The 16,465-nt window shown below is 35.1% G+C and overlaps 2 protein-coding genes and 1 long non-coding RNA gene across 4 annotated transcripts in view; 2 read left to right on the top strand and 1 right to left on the bottom strand.

Moving 5' to 3' along the window:
- Positions 1-987: 987 nt before the first annotated feature.
- Positions 988-4,967, top strand: jkamp (jnk1/mapk8 associated membrane protein). The gene is made up of 7 exons (XM_059520014.1): positions 988-1,145; positions 1,313-1,392; positions 2,023-2,177; positions 3,005-3,211; positions 3,296-3,477; positions 4,008-4,084; positions 4,177-4,967. Exons 1-7 carry the CDS (start codon positions 1,142-1,144, stop codon positions 4,393-4,395), a joined length of 924 nt encoding a protein of 307 aa, XP_059375997.1. The 5' UTR covers positions 988-1,141; the 3' UTR covers positions 4,396-4,967.
- Positions 4,968-5,109: 142 nt separating this feature from the next.
- Positions 5,110-11,974, bottom strand: ccdc175 (coiled-coil domain containing 175). Its single transcript, XM_059520013.1, has 19 exons — positions 11,782-11,974; positions 11,541-11,626; positions 10,870-10,981; positions 10,584-10,719; positions 10,093-10,321; positions 9,874-9,996; positions 9,668-9,777; positions 9,497-9,578; positions 8,156-8,292; positions 7,968-8,078; positions 7,808-7,879; positions 7,147-7,282; positions 6,935-7,063; positions 6,672-6,810; positions 6,327-6,406; positions 6,099-6,251; positions 5,900-6,002; positions 5,763-5,806; positions 5,110-5,350 (listed from the first exon to the last, which is right to left on the bottom strand). The coding sequence occupies exons 1-19, from the start codon at positions 11,846-11,848 to the stop codon at positions 5,189-5,191; spliced, it is 2,211 nt and encodes a 736-aa protein (XP_059375996.1). The 5' UTR covers positions 11,849-11,974; the 3' UTR covers positions 5,110-5,188.
- LOC132112508 (uncharacterized) overlaps positions 10,576-16,465 on the top strand; it is a 186,367-nt gene continuing 180,477 nt past the window's right edge. For both annotated transcript variants that reach the window (XR_009424970.1, XR_009424969.1), the window contains exon 1: positions 10,576-10,784. This is a non-coding gene — a long non-coding RNA (uncharacterized LOC132112508). The remainder of the gene's footprint in view (positions 10,785-16,465) is intronic.

Genomic DNA, 16,465 nt, shown 5'->3' with positions numbered 1-16,465 from the left:
CTTCTGATAAAGCAGTGTTTGTGCTAGCACCTACCTCAATGAATCAAATTCTCCGCTTAATAAAAATAAATAAATAAATGAATGAATAAATAAATCGTTTTCAGATGAACTGTCAATCGCTCATTTGCTATGACTACTGTTTTTGCTTCATAGACATATAAAAGTTTGCTAGTCGCTGCTGAGACCCACCCATTTTTAGATCCCGTTTTAATGCAATCGCCTCTCTACAAGCTTATTTTGTTTCTGTGATACAGATGCAGGACCCTGCACCTCCCACCTCCCCATGACGTTTGAAGCCGTTGCCATGACACCGGGCCTGATTTTTTTCCAGCTGAATTACGCACTTTCTTATGAAGATTGGTTAAATTTACGCACGCAGCAGCTGATGCAGACCTGCAAACTTTGCCATAAACGCACAATGTATGTCTTGTTTTATTTAATTTATTTTATTACTCATCTGTCTGTCTGTCCGTCCGTCCGTCTCTCTCTCTCTCTCTCTCTCTCTATCTATCTATCTATCTATCTATCTATCTATCTATCTATCTATCTATCTATCTATCTATCTATCTATCTATCTATCTAAATGATTAGATGTTATGGTGGTGTATATAAACACTAGACCGGGGGGCTGTACCATGAAGCTGGATTAGCTGGCTGGCCAAGTAAGTTTCAGGTTAGTTTGCACCAATCCTGAGTTTTAGGTACCACGTTAAGTGGCTTGGCTTATAGCGGCATTCATTGTCATAGTAACTTACACTCCACGGCTAACCTGCTCCGGGTCAAGTTATGTTCTGGGTTAGAGATCTCAAACTGAAGTTGGACCAGTCAGATGTGAGAAAAGTGACACAGCTAACTGTGTCAACTCAGCTACCATCATGTTGTCCAGGTACCTCATGGTACAGGCCCCTGAATGATTGTCACAGTTTATGTATTATTCACATACCAGCAGACTTTATCTCTGACCAGTGAGTGGCGCTGTGAAACGATTCAATTTTAGCAACACGTTCCACATCACACGAAGAAGAAGAAGGCGTTTATTCTATATTCTTCCGGTTTCTGTTACGTCTTTTTGAACATACAGCTTGAAATCAGCTAAATCAGAAAACTGAGCGATTGAATATTTTTTAATGCTGCATATGACATGGGTATGTTAAAACGATCACGAATGATTGCACCCAGCAAGTGACAATATATAATTCATTGCTGTTGATAGTGGCTCCAGTTTACTGCCATGACAACACAATTCAAATGTTTTATATTGAATTTAAGGATATGATTATTTGAATGATGTTTTGTTCTGGGTGTCATGCAGCTGTAGCGATGAGCTCCACCTGTCCTGGGCTGTACTGCGGGAGGACCCTCATAAATGACTCTGCTGAAGGAGAATGTGGGGTAAGTGCCTCTTTTTACAGGAATCGGTCCAAATAAAACACACACAGATTGTTTAATGCATGGTTACAATGTGTACTAATGCAAGAGATCATGACTCATATGTACAGAATAACAACAAAACTATGTACATACGACATTTTACTAGTTCACAATTGTTTATTTCAATTTACATCGAGGTTTTATTTGTTAACGTCGGTTAACATGAACACGCAATAACCTAATTTTGGTTCATATATATACTGTTTTTTTTTAAATCAAATGTTGAATCTGTTTACATTAGTTAATGCAAATGAACTAATTACATCAAATTAGACATTATTATTATAAGCTTTACTTTTAGTTCTGTTAATATAAGAGAAATACTGTTAGTTACACTCTTTAAAGTAAAGTCTCGTTATATTTGTATGATTCCATAAATCACCTTATGGTTCTTTTAAAAAAGTTCTTCAATAGCATTGTTGCAAAAAAACAAAACAAAAAAAAACATAGTGTAATAGTGTAATGCGACAGTAATCTCCTAGTCTGCTTGTTCTGATGTGTGATTGGAGAGTTGGTGGTGTTTTGTGGACTGGATTTAATATTTTGGAGTTATTTAGGGGTTTAATAACCTTCATCACTCTTGTTATCAAGGTTTGTCCTCGTGGTCAGAGAACTAACTATCAAAAGATATGTGAGGAGTGCAGCGGTTCTCCAGAGCTGTATGACTGGCTGTACCTGGGCTTCATGGCGATGCTGCCTCTGGTCCTGCACTGGTTCTTTATTGAGTGGTATTCTGGGAAGAAAAGGTAGCCGGCAGAATTTCTTGTTCTAAACAATAGTATGATATATGTGGCAACATTATTGTGCGGATCTGATTCGTTTGTGTTTTGTTTTGCAATATCATCACCCTCAATGTGATCGTTCACCCAAAAGTGAAAATGTGTCATCTTTTACTCATCTTTCTTCAGGGTTTACGCAGGTTTTATGAAGGTAGATTTAAGACCAAGTAAAGAAAATGTAAGAGAATAAATTGAATGGAACACAATACTGTACATCAATAACAACAAGTGAGTTTGTGATTAAAACAAGAACAAATATCTGCTAATGGGCTCAGAAGAATCCACTTAATTTACAGGGAAAGCAAGTTTTCACACCCCGGTGACGTGTTTGTTCTTGTAATAAGCATAAACTCGATTCATTTTGTTTAGTTTCTCGGAAAACAAGACTTTTCATCTCAAGCAAATGCATTTTTTAGATATTTGTATTGGCAAACAGAACTAAAATACTTTTGTAGCCATGCAACATTTAATGCCAAAGCTTGATGAATTTAAGAGTTTCAGCTGTGATTGAAGACCTTTTTATGCCTTAATTTGTAGAAGGGGAAAGAATCCTGTTTCTCCGGGGTACATGAAGCATGATATGAAGAGTGTTTCTGTTCTCGGCGACTTAGTCAAAACTGTTTGGTTACAAACATTTTTCATAATATCTTCTTTTATGTTCCACGGAAAAAAAAGAGGTCATACAGGTTTGGAATTAGATTTCCATTTTTTGGTGGACTGTCCCTTTAAACTTGAATAATGCATTTTTTTAAACAGCTTCAAACTAACCTTTGCTCTCTTAATATCATCTCCAGTTCTAGTGCCCTTTTCCAGCATATTACTGCTCTGTTTGAGTGCACGGCTGCTGCCATAGTGACTCTGCTTCTCAGCGATCCTGTCGGCTCCCTGTATATTCGTTCCTGTAAGGTTAAGATGCTTTCTGACTGGTACACCATGTTGTACAACCCCAGTCCCGACTACGTCACCACTCTGCACTGCACGCAGGAGGCTGTGTTCCCTCTGTGAGTGGCCTTTTCAGAATGACTTTTTATTTGTTTTGATACACCAGTTATTTTCTGCTGCTTTCTGATGACCTGCTCTTTCAGGTACACCATCGTGTTGATCTACTACGCATTCTGTCTGGTTCTTATGATGCTTCTGCGGCCACTTCTGGTTAAAAAGATTGCGTGTGGTTTAGGCAAGACTGATCGTTTCAGGAGCATCTACGCAGCGCTGTACTTCTTCCCCATCCTCACTGTCCTGCAGGCCGTTGGAGGAGGACTTCTTTGTGAGCGTCACTCTTTTATTTTTTTAATGAACATTTGAAAGCATTCCTAGTTGACATCAGTATTATTTTACTGATCACTGAGATACTAATAGAGATTTTAATAATATCAGGATTCTTTAATTATTTTAATATTTTTGTTTTCATTTTATGTTGATTCAATTTTTTTTGTAATTTTGTTGTTTTTGTCACTTTGATAAAAACAAAGTTTATAGTTTTCAGTCATTTTTATTTCAGATTAAGTTATTTTAATAGATCAAGTTAAACTAAAATAAGCAGCTAGCTATTTTTTTATTAAAATTTATTTTGAAATCGTTAATTTTTTGTTTTGTAACAGTTTTAGTAGTTTCATTTTATCAGCTTTTGTAAAATTCCTGTATATTGTTTCTACATTTAATTTTTGTATTTTTATTGCTATTTTTGATTTCAGTTAAAGTTTGTCTTTCAAGTACAATTTTTTATGGTTTTAGCTAATTCTAATATCTCCGGTTGACACTTCTGTTTTTGTATTTCCCTTTCTTTTTTATCATCAGATTATGCATTTCCATATATTATTTTGGTCTTATCTTTGGTCACGTTGGCAGTTTACATGTCAGCTTCGGAGATACAGGTAAATAGATTTTGTACTGGTTTTTTTTCCCCATAATGCCTTTTATTTCATTTTCAAAGATGTGCTAAAACTCTTTGTGACTTGTCTCCCAGTCTTTCAAAAACCTTGTGGCTAAGAAGAAACGCCTCGTGGTTCTCTTCAGCCATTGGCTCCTCCATGCATATGGTATCATTTCCATATCCCGACTGGATAAACTGGGGCAGGATTTGCCGTTGTTGGCTCTGGTGCCTGGACCCGCTCTCTTCTACCTGCTGACGGCCAGGTTCACAGAGCCAAACAGAATTCTGTCAGAGGGTGGGAATGGACACTGATGTCACTTCCTGTGTAGGAGATTCACCTCCCTCAGAGTAATGTTAGAGACGTTTAATTTAATAAAACCTTTGGCACGGACACCAAAGAGCCATAGTCACTGCTCATGATACAGTATGTTGCTAGTATGTATTTTTTGTGTGTTAAATATAAAACAGCTGGTCTGTGAATTTCCTGAGAGTCCTGAAGTAATGTTAGCCATTTTCATATGACAAACTTTGTTGTGCCAAAAATAATTGTATGTATTAAAAGCTTATAAAAGGTATGTTGTGACAAATTTGCATGTGGCATTATATGATTGTTTTGCTGCTAAATATGTGAATCTGCATACACACTGTATTGAGAATAATTATGTAGTTTCCAGTGTTCTCAGACACTCATCCTCACAACTTGATTAAAGATGTCTCTTATTAAGGATGGATATTTATACGTTCTACAGAGAAGTGTGGAATGATTAGAGATAATGTTTTACAGGTTTATTCAGCATGTAGTAGTATATGTTATGCATGTTATACAAAATTAATGTTTGTCAGCTGCATTTGACTTGTTGAATAAATTGTGAAAGATTTTTGCATAGATGTGATATAATTAACAAAGATTAATACATGTAGAAAACATTTTGCTCATTTTTAGTTCATGTATTCAAATGTTCAGAAATGAAACATTATTACCCTACTTTCTTTAATCATACATTTTCAATTATTATAAAATATTTAAAAGCTGCTCTTAATTATTGAGGTCTCTGTAAAATAGTTTTTAAATGTCAGAAGATATTGTTCCATATCAATGTGAAATCTAAGTGTTTTTGAAGTTGGGCTTCTCTAACACGGAGCTCATGCCTAATAACTCTTTCTCCAGTCTGTTGTTGATGTCGCTGATGTGATGTTTTCTTTCTTGAATCCTCACTATGAGATTGTGTATGTTCTCCACAATCTTTTGGTCTTGATTTGCAGAGTTCTAATATAAAAGAGTCTAGATTAGTTCATTTATTGTACAGTAACATCTGATGAAGTCCTTTAGCAAAACATCAAGTTCAGAAAAAGGTTTTTAATAGCCACATCAGAAAACATGCAAGTTCATCAGTTTAAAGGAACGTTCCAGATTCATTGCATTAATCCTGATGAATAACTTCTGTTGCCAGTTACCATGGAAACTATTTCTGGCATTCCTCACTTTACAGGGGATTCTAAAAGCATGAAACGCTTCCATTTGACTTCCTTTGTAAGTGCATTATTCTAGACACAGTTTTGTATTTTGTTATAAACAGAGAAAAAAACTGACAACATTCTACAAGTGCTATTGATTGAGATCATTATTACTGAACCAGGAACCTTCCTTAACTGTACTGTGTTTTGACATTTTCTTGTACCTCAGTAAGCAACATATTTGTATTCCAGGTATCCGTTAGAGTCTCTAGGAATGGAAAATATACATTATTTGTTCTGGATCATTATATTAAGAGCAGAATATTTTTTAAATGTTCAAAGTCATTGTCAAAAGACTCACTAAAGAGAGACTGCACTTCCTCGTTCATCCATTTGACTTCGTGCATATATTTTTCCTTGTCTTTCTTTGCATCCAATATTTCCTCCTTCAGTTGTTCAATGCACTGTTGAAAAAAAAAAAACTATTTGCTGTTGAAAACATCTGAAGCGGCGTGCTAACAAGGGTATGTGTCAGTGTGCTGATTAGTGTGAGTTTTCACCACATGCAGGCGACTGTTTTCCATCATAACTTGCTCCAGCATGACCTTATTCTCGTAGATGCTTTTTTCAACCTCACTGATCACTGCAGCGTTGGCAGTTAACATCTCCATATGCTTGGCTCTCAAAGTCATTAACTCTCTTTTTAGATCTTCCTACAAACATACAAATGGACACTAAACCATCACGTAAACTAGCACACGATTGGAAAATGCTTAGTTAATGCTGACCTTTGGTTTTAGGAGAGCAGCAGTCTGTTTTGTGACCTTCTCAATGGAGACCTCAAGATGTTTTCTTTGGGTTACCAGCTCTGATAAAAAAGAAAAACAGAAGTTCAGTTAATTCTACAATTGCCATTGAATTTGCCAATGCAAAACGGCCAAAAACATCCATTTACAGTGAAAAAGTCAATCTCTATTCTTTCTCATTTCAGTTATTTGCAGTTATAGAATGACCCAGTTGTATATTGTAAATCATATCTAATAGTAGCTGAGAAGTAGTTCATGACTCCATAGTTCCGATATGGTGCAGTGTTGAGTTACAGTACATGAGGAGAATAGATATGAAGTTTGTACCTGTTATTTGGTTTTTGAAAGTCTGATGTTTGAGGTGGTCAATGTCAAACTGAGACTGCACCATCTCTAAAATCGTCTCTTGGTCCTTGAGCTCCTGTTCTCTCTCTGTATGAGCTTGAGTGATTGATTCTACATCCCTCTTTTCAGACACAAGACATGCATTTTTAGTTTTCAGATGCACGCTTAGCTTAACCACATCCATCTTGAAATGTTTTATTGAGCCTAAAATAAGTGTATGAATATGGATTCTCTTTAAGCTTTACTGTAAGCTGTTGAATTTCAGCCCGGTAGTTCATTTCCATTTGTTTTCCCACTTCCTCTAAATTTGCCAGCTCTTCTGTAAGATCCTTTATAACCGAATTCAATAATATATGGTTTTGGAGGTTCTTCTTCTACAAAAACAACAACAACATGCCTTAGATACAGTGATGTCTCTTTACATTTCCACCACTACGGTCTAGTGTTTCTGTCAGACCTCATCAAGCAACTCTCCATATTTCTTCTGGGCCTGTTCGATGGCTTCATTGATCTCCTTCACATACTCTTCATGTTCCTCTTTAAGGGTTTTGTGAGATTGACTTATTTTCTCTCTCTCAGCTTCAACTGCTGCCCTGGATATAAAAATGATAATGACCATGCAAACAATGATTTGAGGATGAATAACAATTCTCATTGTTTTAAACCCGTTTTAAACATTATTAATTTATTTTAACATTTAACCACATTTAAACATTAAACAACCAAATTAAACCAGCTGAAACTTTATTTGTTCATTTGTAATATGATTGATCTGTTTCATGTTTTCTATTATTTATGTTTTTTATCGAATTGATTATTCTCTCTCTAAAAAAATAAATAAACAGCATTGTTGTCTTGTTAGCTAAATTGTGCACGATAAAAAATAATAATTAATTCATACATTTAATTTATAAAAAAGAAAAAACTTATTTCTTAAAGAGAAGCTTTATTCAAGATAAACTGCTTGTTTTTCATGTTTTCAGTACTACTGTTATTTTTTGGTACATTCATTTTTTATTTTTATTATTATGCACAATTTTTTTTCTCAAGTACATTTTGCAGTTTAGTTCCCTGTAGAAGATATATCATAAAAGATTAAAATAAGATGTTGAACAGACCTGCTCATATTCTGTTTGGCCAACTGACCTTCCAGTTCCTCCAGAGTTTTCTCAAACATATCTGCATTGATTCTGAGAGTCGACCACACAGATAAAGGTATGAAACTATTTACATATAATGTAGTAAGACAAAGTCATAAAACAAAAGACAGGTTCATACATGTTAGCGTCGTGAAGCTGTATCATCTCTTCTTTCATGTTTTTGATTTCAAATCTGCATTTGGCAATGGATATAACATCTTCATCACGTCTCAGTTTATTCTCTTCTAACCTAAAACAAAGGAACACATTTCAAGTTAGTTATCAGGATAAAGCAATGAAGAAAGAGTATTAAAGAAATGAATGTACCGTTTGAACAGACTGTGATGTTCAGCAGTCATGTCATCTTCCTCTTTCCTCTGAGTGCTGAAGATGTTTGACAGTTTAGCGAGGGGCTCTGATAGAGCACTTTTCACTTTCTGTTCTTCCTTTATCTCATTTTCAATCTGAGATGAAATCACAGCTGCTTACAGTGTTAGGTAACGGATTTAGACCCAGATTAAATTTCACCATGATCTCTCGGTGGAAACGAGCCGTAAGTGATGGATTAGATCCCCAAAATCAAAAGAATTTAAGATCTGTTATATTATACAATGTTAAAATAATAAATGAATATTAAGCATTATATTATATATTGAATTTTTTTTATATGCATTAAAAAAACATACTTAAAATATAGTTTTTCTGCATGACATTCAAGCACCTTCCACAAATGTCATTAAAATGTTATTGAAAACCATATATATTGAAAACCATCCTGTCCAATTGTTTTATTAAAATCAGAATAAATGAATTTCAGTACAATCAATCCTGCCCTGAAGTTTAAATAGACAGATACTTTCTTTCTTTCTTTAGGTTTATCTCCAAACCTCTTACAACACCAGATATAGATTATTTTTTAACTGAAACACCACTAGATAGTGGTGTTTTATTAATTGTCATAATACTTTTTTTTTTTTTTTATAACTGAATGAGCTGCAAACTGTTTATTAGTTGACTATACCTTATTTAAGTCTATTCTATTTAGGTTACTGATTAAGAAACTATTTTTATTAAGCAAGCTTCATTCATAATGTTTCCTCTTTTAACCAATATGTAATTTTGCACTGGTAACAGTGTTATTTAGTATTGTTTATACACTCTTATAGTATTTATTAATATTTTGAAATAGCTTGTATTTTTATATTTCAGTTTCATTTTAATTTCACCATTTTATTTTATTATGTGTTCTTGTCATTTGTTTTTTACATTTATATTCCAATTTGGATTATTTTAACACTGACAGGTAATCGCCTCCTGTATTTTGAGTAACCACCATCTCTGTATGCCATAGGTAGCCTAGATAGATATATGGCTAGATAGATGCTCATGGTGCAGATCTACTGACTGCTTGAACTATCTAACATCTAAGGGCAGTCCAGCACTCAGCTGTATTAAAGGTCATCTATGCACATTGTGTCTTTGAAGAAAAGCATTTTAAAAGCTCAATGTGATAGTTGCTCAGCAGGACCGGCCAGAGGCAGGAAATCAATGATTCAGATCTGACATCTAAAGACAGAGATTTGAGGGTTCTGATCCCATCCGAGTGTATTATGGAGCAGCCATTCGTTTAGTGTCAGGAGTTTCAGAAATACATCTACCTCTACTTACCTCCACAATCTGCTTATGAAGGACCTGAACTTTCTGCTCACTTGCTTCTGCCAGTTCAAGAAGTTCACGCTCCTGAGACTCCCTGTTGATTATGAATAACAAAAGCTGATTTCTGTTGACCAGAGGTGAAGGAAACCGAACTGCTTGATGCTAAAACCAGTCACTGATTACTTCTGACGATTAAGTTCCTCTTTCTGACTTTTCTCCTCATGAAGCCATTCTTTGTACATGATTTTAGATGCTGCCATTCTTGCAATGTTTTTCTCCATCTGAGATATATGCTGAAACCAGATGAATAAAGCAAGCCATACCAATCGTTCTATGCCAACAGTATTGAAATATTGTTTAGACACTGTACAATGCATGTAGATGCTTACTTTTTCACACTGTGTGATTGTCTCCTCCTTGTCTTGGAGTTCTGATGTAAAGATATCCAGCTCCTTGCGTGTTCCAGCATTGATTTTTCTTTGTTCTTTAATCTTAAGAGCAATTTCCTCTATCTAAAGAGGGAAAATATGAACTGAATCACAGCTTTTGAGTGAAAATATATCCTAAAACAAACAAACAAACAAACAAAACAAACAAGCCCAGACTACCTCTATTTCCACAGCATGTTTACTTTCAGCAAATGTTTTACTCTTCTGAATCATGTTTTCTTTTAGGTCCTGTTGGGACGCTTTCACCTGGACAATTTTGTCCTTCAATGACTGAATCTTATTCTGTTTTTCTGTTAACATCATCTGTATACTAGCTTTGTTTGACATCTGCTGATTCATCTGGTCAACATCATCTTCATAGTTTCCTTTGATGTTTTCTTTCTCCTGACTGAAATATAATTACAGGAAGAAGTAAACATATATTTGATCATATTTGTGTGTTATTTCTGTGGTACCGAACAAAATAATGACTGTTTTCAAACAGGTTTCTCAAACACTTCCCTCAACTGCCATTAGTCAGAAAAAGATTCAATTGCACCGAATAATGTATGCACTTCAGATTTAATCAGTTTGGGGCATGTAAATGGTAGAAATAGCAATGTGAACTACATTTCCCATAACCCCTTCAGTCAACATGTTTGAATACTCACATCAGAGCAGCATTTTCTTGTTCAAGGAGTTGTTGCTTCTTCTCAATGGATTGTATGTCATCTACTACAGTTTTCAGCTCAGACTGAAGTCGATTCATCTCTGCAGCATTGTCTTCTCTAGCCGCAGTGACACAAGCTTAAAAAATAACAAAAACTTTAAGAAGTTACCGGAGCAGTTTCCCAACCACCATTGTGCTGCAGGTGAGTTGTTGCCAGAGATGGCCCAATATTTAGACTTATACTTCATGGATTCAACAGTTTTCCAAGGATTTATGGAGGAACTCACCTGATATTTCACTTCTGATGTCATCCTCTAGGTTTATTGTTCGATGTCGAAGCTTGCTTGTCTCAATAGTTTCAATTTCAAGTTTCTCGCGGGCTATTTTTCTAGAAGATTCCTATATATGAATGCCATAGTGAAAGAACACATAGCCTACATGGGTCATTCCTGTCAAGCAGGATCATTTGGATTCTGTAAGGTGTACAGTTAACAGGATATAAAGTGATATTGATTTCTGAGTGTTTATCAGTTAAAACGATATTGATAAGAAAAAAAAATAGTAACAGTAGTAAACAATTTGATTAGAGAAAGGAATATAAAAAGAAACAACTGAAATGACCAATTTATTTTATGTTAGATGGTCGCCTATTGTGGATTGCACTCAAAATGGCAACATCTAGTCAAACTGAAGTTGTGAAATTATTTCAATTCACCCCAGTGTTGACTTAACTGTGACAAAAGAAACCATTTGATATGATTTTCATCTCTTAAAATTCTGAATTTCATAATTTATACAATATATAATGTTAAAGGACATGACTACGTAACAGAAATGACACATTGGATATATACTAAGTTAAATATCCTGAATATTTACCCCTTTTTTTTGCAACCCACAATGTATTTTATGATTAAAGTAAAAAATAAAATAAATAAATGTAAATTCTTGAAAATACCAGCTCTTTAATAGCTTCAGCTGTCTCTCTCAGGTGGTGACTAGCTTCTTGACTAAATGAAACGCCTTCTTCCCTCAGTCGTTTATCTGTAAGGTGTCAAATAATTAATCACTTCACACACAGGCTAAATTAGAGGTCAGTAATTCATATATAGATGGCTTCATATTGAAATCGGTGTACTTGAAGTATTTGCCGCTAGTAATCGTATGAAATCGTTCGTGCCTATAATACAGTTTCTTACCTAACTCGCCCAAATGCTCCAAGGAAATCCTTACAGCTGGGAAATCCGGCACCAAACAAGCCGCCATATTATTAAATTATTATTATTTTCTTTAAACGGGAAACTGACGACCTAACAAGCCACATAAGTTCCCCGATTTGAAAACAGCAGCAGTTTGACTCCAAGTTCATCTGTGTACTAAACATGTTGGCATGACGACCACAAGTCACAGATCACAACTTAACAATCTTAATTGTATTTATTTTTTAAATTTTATTCACGTTGAAAAAAATCCTGTTATTATTATTATAATTGTAATACTTTTTTTTATTTTTAGGGCAGTGATATACAACACTTGGCAACTATAGTTACCACTAAAATACTTAGTTGCGTTGGTAAAATCCATATACTGTTGTGTCCTTTTAACAACAAACACTGATTATTATTGTGGTTGAAACTTCGGTTCAATAGTCATTTTTTGCAATTTTTTCGGCAGTGATATGAATGTGGGAGTTGGTCAGGCTATCAGGCAAGGTGTTATCATTGATATGATTGCTAATAGCTTGTTACAGCACTGAAGACAGGAAGTGCTCTGATGGATCACAGAAGCAGCTGAAGCAGTGCTTCTTCTGAGGTCCTGTTTGAACCCGATGCTCTTTTGTAATCTTCAGAGACGGTGAAAAAAGCGGAAGTATTTTAATGTGGTTCACCAGTTCTCAAAGAGGGAGTCTTTTTAAAACTTCCATTAGAGAGCGCTGTTGGTCCTCGTAAAACAGCAGACAGTTGCCCAACACCCCTGACTTGAAACGCAATTAGAATGGGCTGGAACTGCAGTGTTGATATTGATTTCCTTACCACTGCATCTAGAAAATATTGTGTGTATTTTTATATCTGTTTTTTTTTATACAGTATATGGAGTTTCTGTCTCGTGTATGGCTGTTGATACTGCAATTTGAGTCTTTGATTTCATACGGTTAGGCCAGAATGCTATCAGGAAAAGTCTATTAAGCGTACACCTAGGATTATAATAGATTTTTTACCAGACAATGTTTATAATAGAGCTTTTATAACAATCCACAAGCTTCTACTGTAGTCTCTAGTGAGAAAGGATGACATTTCTTCTCCGAGTCAAAACACTTGAAGTAATTTGTTTTTTGAAAAGACGAGTGGTTTGTAATGATCTTCACCTTTCAAACCTGAAAAAAGAAGAAATCTCGATAATGCTAGTCTGGCTGAATGAGACTACACTTGTTTTCATCTTTCCCAGTCTGAAAGTTAGAGCTTCCTGCCAATGCAGTTGAACTGGGAAGCAGTCCAAGCAGAGTGATTTTAATTGGACACCGGTTCAGTAGCTGACATACTAGCTGTTGTGGGCAGCCAGAGTGAAAGGAAAGGGCCGAGGCTCATAGTTTAGGTTCTGATGGGAGCTGCTAACTGTCTGCCGCCTTTTTGCAGCTAGTAGCCTCTTAGGAGAACTTTAACAGGGATCACTGAGGTCTTGAGTAAAGCTCTTTAAAACACAGACTTGTAATAAAGCCTATCTGGTGGAAAACACCAACTCTTACTTTTTGATTTTGACCTCAGCAGCCACAAAAAAAAAAAAAAAACTATAAAGGGCCCCAGCCTAATTTCTGACAGCTGCAGCTGTGGCAAAGTGGACCAGGCCTACTTCCAGCTTGCTTTTTTTCTTGATTCAAGCACATCACCACTTCTCTCAAATTGCAGTCATCCCTCCACATGATTGTTCAGGTGTGTGTCCTTCCCTTCTGTCCTTGACTTCACTGGGGTGCCATATCCAGGCCAAAAGTGTTCGGTGTCACACATGGCTGTTTCCTGTGTTGTTTGCAGACAGGCCCATTATGGGGCTTTATTGTGCATAATGGAACAGGTAGCTTTTACACTGTTAAAGCACTTGGCTTTGCTTCAGACCAGGGTTGCGTTACAGTTCACGTGCATAATTTATCTATGATTCAAGGTCAAAAACTACTGCAATGGTATGACATCCAACATACCAGTATGTGAAGTGGGTTTAATGTTGCCCATTCCGGAAGTGAGTACAGAGGATTGTTTTCCGAAATTGCTGCTCTTAATTTAATTTTGTGTAAAATCAGCAGTTCCTGGTTGTAAGAGGAAATGGGGAAAAATAGATTACAGTGTAATGGTTGCTTATAATGGGGTTTAATTCTCTGCCTGATCATGTAGCAGGAGGATTAACTCGATGGTACAGTAAGGCTTTATTAAAACACATGACTCATATTGCATAATCCTTTTATTCAGTATTGCATATTCTGTCTTTATAAAAGCATTTAGATATTTTTGAATCAGCATGTCGCATCTCCAACTGAAGTGGTTTGAAGTGGTTTTCTGTAATTTCTGATTAGAATGCTTTTTAAATTTACAAAGCAAAAAGAATGCAGATTTGCAGTTTGTATTTTTCATAGTATTTTAAAGTATATTATTTAAAATTGTATACCTATGTGTAGGTTCAGTAATTTCATGTTAATGGCAACCAATAGGTTCTTTTCATTGCCATTAAAGTGAAATAACCGAACATAAACAGAGGAGCTTGAGAAAAACGCTCATTTAAGAATTTTTTTTTAAATGTCACTTGAAAGCTTTTGCATCTGAACTCAGATATAAAATGTAAAAAAAAAAGTTTTTTTGTATATATAAATACAGTATTAACATGTTTTAAATATAAAATTTGAATGATGTTTATTAAAATAAAATAATTTATTAAAAAAGAAGTCACTTCTGCTCACCAAGGATGGATTTATTGGATAAAAAAAACAGTAAAAATCTTTTTGAAATTTGATTTTCTTTTTTGAAATTTGAAAATCACATTTTTATTTCTGTGGTGGCAAAAAAATAAATTTTTAGCAGTTGTTACTCCAGTCTTCAGTGTCACATGGTCCTTTAGAAATCATTCTATTATTTTTATGTTGTGCTCAAGAAACATTTTTTAATTGATGCTGAAAACAGCTGTGCTTAATATTTTTGTTTGCGAAACAAAATGCAGTAATGCATTTTTTTTTCAGGATTCTTTGAATTAGAAGTTTAAAAGAAGTAGAATTACCTGTATTTAAATGGAAAATCTTTTGTAACATAGGTTTTACTGTCACTTTTGATCAATTTAATGTTTTCTCAATTAATAAAAGTATTAGTTTCTTTTAAAAACCACACTTTTCAATGATATTGGTTACATACATGTATATACCAAATAAAATTATTAAATAACTAACAAATAAAGTGAAACCGATAAAGAGTCTGTTGAACTGCAGTTCATTTTATTCTTCTTCCTGTCGTTCAAATTTATATTCCAAAGTGACCAGTGGGGCATTCAATTCACATTCATACTAATGGATTGAAACAAAGGCCATTCTTAAATTCACAATGTTGCCCAGCTCTTTTATGCCCATGTGCACTGGATTGTAACTGACACTCTATTATTTGTGACCAATGTGAATAAAAGATTACAACGCGACCACGTCTCTGATGCCGAAAGTACAGAGAGCAGAGACTGTGCAGGGATCTTGAGCTGTCATTGCTCCCCATCTGCTGTGCCAGGGCGCTGCAAGCAAATTAGAAAACCCTTACCTCTCTGTATAGACTTTCTATACAGCCATTCAAATTAGATACATAATGAGGTCGCAGGGAAGGGTTGGTGGTTGAAATCAGACTCTGGGTGAAAGGATGTGTGGAGAGGTTATGTACACTAATTACGGAATCATTACGATAGATGTAATTACTACACAGCGCTATAGGATGTTTAAGACACAAGGATGTGTTGGGATAACAGAATTGTTTGCCAGTAAACTGTTTGCTTCAGTTATTTCTATTGCTCCACAGATGGGATCAAACAATTAGCATAAATGTCAGTGCAGCAGGTGAGCAGGTGTTTTCGTCACTGCGCTGTGTGTTTAAGACCTCCTATGGTTCTGTACAGCTCTCAGATGGCAGATTATTCTTAAGTGTTTTAAAAGCTGCTGAATGTTGTTGTTTTTTAAACCATATTCATTAGATACTTAAAATGCATCTTTTATCAAGAACACACTTATAACACTTATTCAAGCAGCATGTGTATCCGCCATATGTTTGATTGTTGATGTTTTAATAACGTCTGTCTGACAGTTCAAGTTCCTTAATTAATTGTGCACCTGTATCCATCAGCATTTTTCATCAACCAAGCTAAAACGGTTCAATACTATATTTATATAATGCTATATTTTTACATTTTCTTTCTATGTTGCTGCTTCAACATGGCTAAGAGGCTTTTACAGTGATTTGAATGATGATAGTTGCTTACTAGTCTAGTCTAAGTCAATATTGTATTGACATTATGGTCTCTAGATATAGCTCTAGTCTGCCAGATAAAATTCTTATCACTTTGTAAAGTAATAGCGCAGTTTGCTATTACAAAACTGCAGGTATTATTCATCTCTTTAGAGCAAACTGTTAAAAAATCGATAAAGTGACAAGCAATAAATGCTCTTCCATGTTAATCTGAGTTTTTGTTCCAACCAGTCATGACTGCAACAAGCAATTGGGCAGTTTATTGATCTGCTTTTTTTTATTTTTCTGTAAAATCCCATCGGTCCAGAATTGTGTTTTTGATAATTGTGCTTTAAATAACTTCCGATTCGCTGTGGTTGTGTCTTTTTTTTGCATTCAGTGTGGAACAATTGCTTGTTGTTAGAAGGCCTGG

The sequence above is a fragment of the Carassius carassius genome, chromosome 32 (assembly GCF_963082965.1).
Source record: "Carassius carassius chromosome 32, fCarCar2.1, whole genome shotgun sequence".
NCBI classification, from domain to species: domain Eukaryota; kingdom Metazoa; phylum Chordata; class Actinopteri; order Cypriniformes; family Cyprinidae; genus Carassius; species Carassius carassius.
The sequence above is the reverse complement of the archived record's forward strand: the minus strand, read 5'-3'. Positions and strand labels throughout refer to the sequence as shown.